Below are 11909 nucleotides of genomic sequence, written 5' to 3' on the forward strand. Positions count from 1 at the left end.
TTCAGATTGTATCAGATTCTTTGAGAAATCTCAAATAAAGACTGCAGCAGATATTCTTACAATACCTTCTGTGGAGGAAGACAATTCTGACAGTAGGTTCAACTATATTCTAACTATTTATTTGACCCTGTTTCTGTCACAAGAGAAACAGGGAACATGTGAAACTCAGCTGTGCTAAATTTATTGCCTTGCTTTCAGGTTATGAATGCTTCTGCACTTATAATATTTCCAGTCTTACCAGGATGTATACTTTAATAATAGAAATAAGACAAACCCAGCAGTACATACATTTTGGCCCAGGAGAGGGGTCATTTTCCTTCACATGGAGAACAAACTACACACTTTCAGGTAATTTAGTTTCAGCAAAGTGTACTTTCTCGACCTTGATGTCCAACTGCTGAAAACACTATTGTAAATCTGAGTAACACGTTCGTATTAATATATTTAAACTTTATTCTATATTTTAAACAATATTTAAAATTCATTTATATGCTGATGACACTGTCATGTACTCTATCGCTTCAACGGCTGACCAGGCATTATCTCTATTGGAGACAGATTTGAAGATATTACAAGGGTCTTTTATACAGCTGAAACGTGTTTTAGATGCAAAGAAAACACATTTTATGATTTTTAATAGGTTCAAAAAGTTGGATGAAAATACACTTGCACTTACGAGCTTAGATAGTTCTCGAATTTATCAGGTTGTAATGGTCGTTTTTCGGTGAGAGAGTGGACCAAGGCGCAGCGGGTGATGAATACATAATGATTTATTTGACAAGACGAACACTGACACGAAATACACTTGATAATTACAAAATAACAAACGCAGTCAACAGACCTGGACACGAACTTACATATAACGTGAAGAACGCATGAACAGGAAACAGACTACATACAAAATGAACGAACGAACGAACGAACGAACGAACGAACGAACGAATACCGAAACAGTCCTGTGTGGCGTAACATACTGACACAGGAGACAACCACCCACAACAAACAGTGTGAAAACACCTACCTTAATATGGCTCTCAATCAGAGGAAATGAAAACCACCTGCCTCTAATTGAGAGCCATATCAGGTCACCCCTTTAACCAACATAGAAACACATAACATAGACTACCCACCCAAACTCACGCCCTGACCGTCAAACACATACAAAATAACAGAAAACCGGTCAGGAACGTGACACAGGTCTCTGCATATAAATACTTAGGGATATGGTTGGATGATAAACTGTCTTTTAAAATGCATATTGACGAACTTTGTTAACGGCTAAAAATCAAACTAGGCTTCCTCTATAGAAACAGGACATGTTTGTTCTCTCCAAATAGATGACAAATTGTGCAAGCTACTTTTATGTCTCTTATAGATTATGGGGATATTATCTACATGCATGCTACGGCATCAACACTTAAATCGCTGGATGCTACTTATCATTGCGCACTTAGGTTTATTACTGGTGCTAGCTACAGAACTCAGCACTGTGTTTTATATCAAAATGTGGGTTGGACTTCGCTGTCCGTGAGAAGAGAACAACATGCTCTCGTGTTTGTCTATAAAGCACTTCTGAATAAGCTACCTTCTTATTTATCATCACTCAACAACATTAGAATTATAATTCCTAAAACAGGTCTCAACATGGATTACACTTGAGGCCCATGCGATTTCCACAGAGTTGGGTATGGCTGCCTTTTCCTGTTACGCTCCTTGCCTATGGAATAGCCTGCAGACTAAACTTAAACTTGAGACTCTTGTCCCCCTTGCCCATTTTAAATATTTATTGGAGGATTTTTATTTTTGTATTGCTTGTAACTGTTTTGGGTAATGCAAGTTATTGTGCTGTTAGGGGAATAACCTGTGTAAATGTAATAATCTGCTGCTGTATTTTTTTGTGTTATCTGTGATCGTTTTGTTTATCTTGTGTAATTTCTTAATCAATGTACCTAAACTGTATGTGTAACATGTATATGCAGGGCCCAGCTGTAAAAGAGACCTTGGTCTCGGTCTGTGCTCCTTGTTGAAATAAAGGTATAATAATAAAAATAAATCACGTTATTCTCAAATGTAGGAAACAAACATGACCCATTTGCCAAGAGGTATCATGTGTAGATTATCTAGCCTTCTATTGTCATTAACCATAATAAAGCGTGTGGTAAGTTGATTTGACCAATACCCTGGACTCTGTTCTCTACTTACAGACTGCATCATCAACATCATTCAGCAAAATATTGATGACTGCAAAGAAATGCTTCAACTGAAATGTGTGGCTCAATGGCCCAATCAGTCCACTACTAGTCAGACAACTACTAATGTAATTACAGATAAAGTCACGACCAACACCCCATACATTGTGAGAGAATGTGATTCTGAAGACATTGGACAGACTTTAACAAATAACGACCTGACCTCTGTTGATGAATTGATCAGAAAATGTCAAGGAAAGGAAGAAACAGTAAAGAATGTTCAGGACTTGCATTCCATAAAAAAGTGAGTCCACTTATAATTTGAACTGAAATCAGGGCCCTAGCCTTTTGGGGGCTCTAAGCAAAATCGTGTTGCTTATGTCACTTATCTAGAAGAAAAAGAAACACACACCTAGTTAGGCGAGGTGCTGGCAAGCTCAGTAGAAAACTTGAAAATAAAGGAGAGCCGCACACTCTAGGAGCTCAGATGCAAAAATGTAATTACCAACGTTTCGACAGCAAAGCTGTCTTCATCAGGGAATAATAGGATAGGATTATACCCTGATGAAGACAGCTTTGCTGTCGAAACGTTGGTAATTCAATTTTTGCATCTGAGCTCCTGGAGTGTGCGGCTCTCCTTTATTTTCAAGCTTATGTCACTTATGCCTAGGGCCGGCCCTGACTGAAATGTATTTGTAATGTAATTTGAGCTATGTCAATGTTTGACTGACAACTAAACATATTTTCATGGGTTCTTTTTTGGCTGGATTATTCAGAACTGTGATTTTTTGTTTCCCTACAACAGCACATTTTACAACATTACCAAGCAGGGACCTCAGAAAGTGACCCTTGAGAGCCTCAAAGGCTCAGTGACATCACATAAGAAGAACAATTTGCTCATATTTAGAATGTCTCTACCCTCCACCAATAATGTGAGCATCAACGAAATGGAGACATGGAAAGAGAGAGAGAGGTCAAAAGCAAAATGAGGATATCGCCAATCACCACATTTATAACTCTTTCTCCATCTCCACCAGGCCAAGTTGGAGAAGATGGATGACATTTGGTTGGAGATTCCTACTGAGGCTTTGAATGATGCTATGGGAGACACGAAAGAGGATGTTAACCTGGGAGTATTTTGGTTTGAGAATGACAGCCTGTTCCCGGTAAAACAACAGTAACAAATACATCTCAGAGATAACTAATGAAACAGACCTGCCCTCATAACACATGTAGAAATATGTGACTCACCACCTGAATTCGGTTTTATGTAGCAAAATTTGAAATTGGGCTTTTTACACTGGTAAAAAGTAGAGACTCAGAGCTACAAAATGGTGTATCATACACTGCATTTTTGAGGAACAATGGGAAAGTATTTCTGCTGTGAAAGTTTTAGGACATCCTCATTTTAACAAAAGCACAGAAAAACATCTGTGGTACTTTCTCATTTAGCTCCAGTATGTGAATCATGTAGTGACAACACATTGGTACAAACATATACTGATGGAGTGCACATTTGAATAAATCCCTTAAGCAAACTGCATCGTGACAGCCTGTTATGGAAAGTAGCTCTATTTGAACATGTTGACAGTTTCCTGGAAAGACCCAACAACCACTTGTATCTCTTGTCATCTATGTACATTTACAATGCAAATGTCTGCCTGCTCTACCACTATTCATTGTCATGCTACTATGCTAGCTACCAGTCACACTATGCTCAAAATCACTACAATACAACCTGTTGACTTAACGTCAAATAAAAGAGAACAAGTTTACTGAGAAATATGTTGTTGCTTGTTGTTATGACTCAAATATCATGCCCAGTGCCTATAGAAACGAATATCCTTTAAAGTATTTGGTTCTGAGGAAAATTGTGGTTCTCTCTGACATTATAATATATATATTATATATATATATATATATATCCTCTCTTCTGATCCCTACTAGGTGGTGGAGAACAACACTGAGCTCCTAAACGGTCGAGTGGTATCCATCAATGTGGGAGAGGACATCTCAGGCCTCAGTAACTATATTAATATCACGTTCCGCTACCAGAATGCATCACTGGTTAGTGAGCAGTACCTATTTACATCACAATCAACCATCAAACTCTTTTTTTATTTTTTATATTTATAATATTTTTGTTCTTTCACCTGTCTGCAATCTATCAATTGCTTGACAGCTCCAAAAATGCATGTTTATGATATGGTGTGGATTGGAATAGGTGAAGGGGACTAATCAGGTTCTATTCTCTCTGATAGGAGAACAACTCACTAGCGTGTGTATTCTGGGATGGTGAAAATGGTAGTGTTACTTATTAACTAAACAAAATAGTTTTATGAGGCACTATACACAACAAAAGTATATGTTGGAAATATTTTACTGTGTGTCTTTGTTTCACAGGTAAAGTTGCACATTGGAATTCCTTTGGATGTCTCACTAAGAAAAATGAAAATGAAACAGTGTGCTCTTGTAACCACCTTTCATTCTTCGCTGTGCTTATGGTGAGAAATAATTTGTTGTGACCTAACTAACATTCTTTCGACCAATTGATTAAGGGGTTGACTCAAATCGTACTGCGGAAGATCTGCGGTATAGCGCGATTTACATTTAAGTGCAATGTTCCCGTGTTCGCGGAGACTCCATTCACGCTAAGCGACTTACATGTCCGATCAATCTGAAATGACCTTTACATTTCAATCGTGCTATACCACGATACGGACTAATTTTAAGCCCAACATTGAACACTGTGTGTGTGTGTGTTGACGGCAGTCTCCGGGCAGTGTCTCTAGTGACAATCTGAGCTCCTCCTCTGTGTGGTTGCTGACGTTGTTGTCCAGGGTGGGCTGTGGAATATCCCTCTGTTTCCTGTGTCTGGCTCTCCTCGTCCACCTCAGGTCAGAGTCTACCGACAAAACTAATACTTATGTCCACGACATGCAAACCACTAGCCACCACACACAATGCCTCTCAGACAGAACATCCTCATTGGAAAAACAAGTTTTGAGATTCAAAGTACCCTTTTTACATCAGCAGTTGTCATACAGTGCTTTTACAATAACCTGACCCCAAAGAGTTAGTATAAGGCCATAACAATGAGATTTGCTATATTGTTGATTTTGACAATCAATTGAATTATAACTTCCCTTCCTCCAGAAGGGGTAAATCTGATGATTCCCTGTGCATCCACATCCACCTGTGCGCAGCGTTGTTGTGCCTCAACCTGACCTTCCTCATCAACGGCAGCCTGGCCTCTCTTGGTGTCCACGGCCTGTGTGTTGCTATGGCAGCAGCCACCCACTACTCCCTGCTGTGCACCCTCACCTGGTTCTCCCTGGAAGGCTTCCACCTCTACCTGCTCATCATCCGGGTCTTCAGCATCCACGTCAACAGATACCTCCTCAAACTGGGCCTGGTAGGATGGGGTGAGTGCAGTAATTCAGCGGTGAAGACAAGTATGATTAGACTAGGCATGATCAGTGAGAAGTGAAACAGTTTCACTCAGCTGCACATGGTATTGTCCAGCTTGATCCGCTCTGAGCTGGTGGGATCTCTGGATCTCTTCAGCTTTCATTAATGTATTTAAAGTATCTACGCTGTCTCTTGGTGTTTGACTCAACTGGGGCAATTCAATGAAAATGTTCCTAATCTCTTTCAGGAATACCTGGCATAGTAGTTACCATAATTGTTGCTTGTGGCAAATATGGAGAATACAACAAATACCAGCAAGATGGTGGTGCTGTTAAAATGTAAGTAATATCGTGATAATTATATGGATTTTCATATCACCAATGACTCCCTTTCTCTCTGTAAAAAACTGACTGACTGTGTCCCTGTCTTTATATGTACGTGACTGTGGCTCGGCTCTCCCTCTCTCTCTCTCTCTCTCTCTCTCTCTCTCTCTCTCTCTCTCTCTCTCTCTCTCTCTCTCTCTCTCTCTCTCTCTCTCTCTCTCTCTCTCTCTCTCTCTCTCTCTCTCTCTCTCTCTCTCTCTCTCTCTCTCTCTGTCTGTCTGTCTGTCTCTCTGTCTCTCTGTCTCTCTGTCTCTCTGTCTCTCTGTCTCTCTGTCTCTCTGTCTCTCTGTCCGTCTGTCCGTCTGTCCGTCTGTCCGTCTGTCCGTCTGTAGGTGCTGGCTGACTGACTCTGCTCTGACCACGGTGTCCTTCTCGTACTTTGTGCTGACATTCGTGGTGAACGTGCTGTGCTTTGGGTCTGTGACAGTGAAGGTGGTGAGGGCCCACCGTCAGAGTCCTGTCCTGAGGGAGAGAAGTATGAGCAGGGGGACAGTACTCAGTCTGCTGGGTCTGGCCTGGCTCCTGGGGGTCTCCTGGGGGGTCCTGCTCTTCCAGTTTGGCCCCCTGAAGGAGACAGCCTTCTACATCTTCTGCACTGTCAACTCTCTCCATGGTGAGATAAGAAACAGCCCATACAAACACAGTAGTCAATTTGTTCGGGAGCACAATCCGATGCAAAGTCAATGATAAAAATCATTATGGTAATTTAACTGATGTTAATGTAATAGTACATAGATCTAGGGGCATGGAAAACATATTTACATCGGTCTATGTAAAAGCATGCCTTTATAAAACACTGTAGGTAATGTCCTGGTTGTGGCATTGATACCAGATTAACAACCCAGTCAAATAACGTGGTCTATGGTCAGGGACCTACAGCATGTTCTATTACACTACTGTGAGTCACTATTGTATAGAAAGACAGACGTATCATCTTGTAATTCAGTCAAAATGCTTATTACAACCTACAGGCCTCTTCCTGTTTCTACGCTATTGGTCTTTAACTCGGCCAGAGAAAGAATCTGTCTCCACGGCAACCACTGTAACTTCTTCAAGGGCGATGCATCCAGCTGAGGCCAGGCCCTGACTAACACGGTTAAACCTTTTACTACTAATACCACTGCTTCCATTTTATTACCACAGAAGCACAATATTTAGTATGTAGGTTTTTAACATACCACTACAGGCAAACATAAGCATAAATTAAAGCGTAATCACACAAATAAAAATGTGTTTCCAGGTTTGCTCATAAGCTTACTGTACTCATAATACCATTTTTTTTACTTTTCAATGTTGTGCTGTTTATTTCACTTTTTTGTTGTGCATTTTATTGTATTCTGTGACGCACCTTCCATGCCTATTCACTATTGATGTGCATAGTCCCAGGCAAATACGCAACATATCAAAAAGTTTTCATACCCGTCTCTGAAAAGAATCAAATAGGTTTGGCTATCCGATCTATCACTCACCATTGTGCATGAGGGTTAGATGGAGTGATCAACTGTCAAGTGGTGCCTTTCCGTTTCTTTGATTGTCATCAAAAATCCTCTGAAAGAAAATGTCCTTTTGTAGTCCATCTGTTACGTTTTGGATAACTTTGATGTCTTTGGTTTTTGCAGAACAGGCCTACAGTATATAGCCTCCTAGCCTATGGGATACCTGAGATAACGTTAAGCCTATATTAGTCAAGTAGATGGTACCTTATCATAACATAACTATATTTGCAGGGATGTGAATTGAATTGTTACAAAGAAAAATGTTTTTGTGATTGTGTCATTTGTGTAAATAATGTATTTGCGTGTCATTGCATATGCAAGAACAGTGAAGACAAGCAACTCAAAAAGGTGCCCTATTAACCTAGTTATGGATAATAAAAAATATCCTACCTAGACTAGCATTATTGTTTTCAGTTTTCAGAGTACAAGTGAGTACATTTTTACTGTAGGCTGTAAACTGCACAGATCATGTCTTTTTGAATAATGATGCAAAAGCCCTGGTATTTAAATGTTCCATTCCATTTGGATCAGTTGTGGGACTACTCTGGACAGATTAGTATAGAAAGGCACAGTAGCAGGCCAGTCTGTATTTTTACTTCTGATACTGATTAGCTGTCTTTTGCCGATCGTCATTCTCCCAAGTCGGCATTCAGAAAGTATTTATACCCCTTGTCTTATTCCACATTTTGTTGTGTTACCGCCAGAATTCAAAATGTATTAAATATATATTTGTTCTCACCCCTCTACACACAATACCAAATAATGACAAAGTAAAAAATATATGTTTGCAAATGTTTTGAAAATGAAATACAGAAATATAAAATTTACACAGGGGCACAACTTTCTTTTTTTTTTTTAGAAGTGGGGGAACATAACCTGCACTGGGGGTCTGCCTTTTTTGGCATCTAAAGCTAATTTCCTGCATTTCTACACAATCTAATATGACCCATGGTCTTTTAGCTAGGGAAGAGATGATATGTTTACGTGATTGATAAGACTGAACTAGATCAATGATATTTCAATAATCAATATTGTGTCGCACCTTTAACCAATAGACTAACAAATTAACAACTCTTACAAATAAAGTGCAAATACTTGACTTTATCAAGACATCCTCTATATCACATTTCAGCCAGACAGCCCAGCCAGCCCGAGCCACCTGCACGCCCGACCCCCACCAGTCTAGTCAATAACTCAACTCTCTCACCAACACAACTTCCTTTCCACCTTTTTTTCCCAAGGGAAAGGTTTGAAAGAAATACCAAAAAACACTCCTTTTGTCATACTGTATTCCATATAAGGCATCCAGACCTTATGAAAGTTGCCCAGTATACCCTTAATCTTGTAATAAATCAAGTCTAGTGAGACATAACTTGACATTCCTGCCATCCATTTTGACATTGTGGGAGGATTAACAACCTTCCAATTAATGGCAATGCATTTCTTAACAGCTACACTATAAATTATAGTTTACATAGTTATATCTGATAACAGTCTCCAGCATCAACATTTCAGTAAAAACAAAACCAGGGAGAAGGGAGAATCTGTAGACATAATGAGATAAAAGAACATCCTCCTTGCCAAAATCCAGCCAGTCTTCACAAGACCATAACATATACAAATACGGTGAGCTCAAAAAGTATTGGGACAGTGACCATTTTTGTTGTTGTTCCAGCACTTTTGAAATTATACAATGAATATGAGGTTAAAGTGCAGACTGTCAGCTTTAATTTGAGACTATTTTCACCCGTATCAGGTTTAGAAATTACAGCACTTTTTGTACATAGTCCCCACATTTTAGGGGACCAAAAATATTGGGGAAAATTCACTTATACACTAACATGAACAAAAGTATGTGGACACCTGCTCATCGAACATGGTCACCCATTTGCTGCTATTACAGCCACTCTTCTAGGAATGCTTTCCTCTAGATGTTGGAACATTGTTGCAGGGACTTGCTTCCATTCAGCCACAAGAAGATTAGTGAGGTTGAGCACTGATGTTGCGCAATTAGGCCTTGCTCGCATTCGGCGTTCCAATCCATCCCAAAGGTGTTCGATGGGGTTGAGGTCAGGGCTCTGTGCAGGCCAGTCAAGTTCTTCGACACCAATCTCAACAAACTATTTCTGTATGGACCTCACTCTGTGCACGGGGGCATTGTCATGCTGAAACAGGAAAGGGCCTTCCCCAAACTGTTTCCACAAAGTTGGAAGCACAGAATTGTCTAGAATGTCATTGTATGCTGATTTCCCTTCACTGGAACTAAGGGGCCTAGCCCGAACCATGAATAAAAGCCCCAGACAATTATTCCTCCTGCACCAAACTTTACAGTTGGCACTATGCATTCGTGCAGGTAACGTTCTCCTGGCATCTGCCAAACCTAGATTTGTCTGTCAAACTGCCAGATAGTGAAGCGTGACTCATCACACATTCATCACGATTCACTGCTACAGAGTTCAATGGCAGCAAACTTTACACCACTCCTGTCGACACTTGGCATTGCACATGGTGATCTTAGGCTTGTGTGCGTCTGCTCGGCCATGGGGGGGGGCAGTTTGGCACTCAGTAGTGAGTGTTGCAACCGAGCACAGCACTCGGCTGTCCCGTTCTGTGACCTTGCGTGGCCCACCACTTCTCTGTGAGCTTGCGTGGCCCACCACTTCTCTGTGAGCTTGCATGGCCCACCACTTTGCGGCTGAGCCGTTGTTGCTCCTACACGTTTCCACTTCACAATAACAGCTCTAGCAGGGAAGAATTTTGACGAACTGACTTGTTAGAAAGGTGGCATCCTATGACGGTGCCACGTTAAAAGCCACTGAGCTCTTCAGTAAGGCCATTCTATGCCAATGTTTGTCTATGTATATGTAGTGTACCTTAAACCGATGAAAGCTGAAGAGATCCAGAGACCCCTCCAGCTCAGGGCCGTAACTACACTGAACAAAAATATAAACTCAACATGTAAAGTGTTGGTCCCATGTTTCATGAGCTTAAGTAAAAGATCCAGAAATGTTCCATATGCACAAAAAGCTTTTTTCTCTCAAATTTTGTGCACAATTGTGTTTACATCCCTGTAAGTGAGCATTTCTCCTTAGCCAAGATAATCCATCCACCTGACAGGTGTGGCATGATTAAACAGCATCAAGATGATTAAACAGCATGATCATTACACAGGTACACCTTGTGCTGGGGACAATAAAAGGCCACTCTAAAATGTGCAGTTTTGTCACAAGACACAATGCCGCAGATGTCTCAAGTTTGAGGGAGTGTGCAATTGGCATGCTGACTGTAGGAATGTCCATCAGAGCTGTTGCCAGAGAATTTAATGTTCATTTCTGTACGTCGTTCAAGATAATTTCCAACCGGCCTCACAACCGCAGACCACGTGTATGGCGTTGGTTGCTGAACAGAGGGGAAAGGGGAAAGGGGTGCCCCATGGTGGGGTTATGGTATGGGTAGGCATAAGCTACAGACAACGAACACAATTGCATTTTATTGATGGCAATTTGAATCCACAGAGATATAGTGACGAGTATCTCTGTGCAAGCGCACAGACAATGTGGCGAAGAAGGTGCAACAGTGCCTCTTGAAACTGAGGAGGCTGAGAAAATGTGGTTTGTCACCGAAAACCCTCACTAACTTTTAACAGGTGCACAATCGAGAGCAACCTGACGGGCTGTATCACCGCCTGGTACGGCAACTGCACCGCCCTCAACCGCAGGGCTTTCTAGAGTGCGGTCTGCACAACGCATCACTGGGGGCAAACTACCTGCCCTCCAGGACACCTACAACACCTGATGTCACAGGAAGGCAAAAAAGATCATCAAGGACAATAACCACCCAAGCCACTGCCTGTTCACCCCGCTTCCATCCAGAAGGCGAGGTCAGTACAGGTGAATCAAAGCTGGGACAGAGAGATTGAAAAACAGCTTATATCTCAAGGCCATCAGATTGTTAAACAGCCATCACTAGCACAGAGAGGCGGCTGCCTACCTACAGACTTGATATCATTGGCCACTTTAGTAAATGGAGCACTAGTCACTTTAATAACGCCACTTTAAGAATGTTTACATCTCACATTACTTATCTCATATGTGTATGCTACACTATCTATTCTATACTATCTATTGCAACTTAGCCACTCTGTCACTGCTCATCCAGATATTTTATATAGATTTACCAGATTGTGTGGGGCAATTCAATGAAAATGTTCCTAATCTCTTTCAGGAATACATGGCATAGTAGTTACAGTAGAATACAACAAATACCAGCAAGACGGTGGTGCTGTTAAAATGTAAGTAATATCCGCAGTGCTAGCTGCGCCACCAGAGTCTCCGGGTTCGCGCCCAGGCTCTGTCGCAGCCGGCCGCGATCGGGAGGTCCGTGAGGCGACGCACAATTGGCATAGCGTCGTCCGGGTTAGGGAGGGTTTG

General features: G+C 41.2%; 1 protein-coding gene across 1 annotated transcript; it reads left to right on the forward strand.

The window, feature by feature from the left end:
* The first annotated feature begins 3012 nt into the window (after positions 1 to 3012).
* LOC129834974 (adhesion G protein-coupled receptor G3-like) lies at positions 3013 to 8177 on the forward strand. The gene is made up of 10 exons (XM_055900335.1): positions 3013 to 3121; positions 3227 to 3355; positions 4137 to 4256; positions 4451 to 4493; positions 4593 to 4693; positions 4962 to 5086; positions 5346 to 5614; positions 5848 to 5938; positions 6316 to 6596; positions 6955 to 8177. Exons 1-10 carry the CDS (start codon positions 3098 to 3100, stop codon positions 7068 to 7070), a joined length of 1299 nt encoding a protein of 432 aa, XP_055756310.1. The 5' UTR covers positions 3013 to 3097; the 3' UTR covers positions 7071 to 8177.
* The last annotated feature ends 3732 nt before the right edge of the window (positions 8178 to 11909 follow it).

The sequence above is a fragment of the Salvelinus fontinalis genome, chromosome 35 (assembly GCF_029448725.1).
Source record: "Salvelinus fontinalis isolate EN_2023a chromosome 35, ASM2944872v1, whole genome shotgun sequence".
In the NCBI taxonomy this organism is placed as follows: domain Eukaryota; kingdom Metazoa; phylum Chordata; class Actinopteri; order Salmoniformes; family Salmonidae; genus Salvelinus; species Salvelinus fontinalis.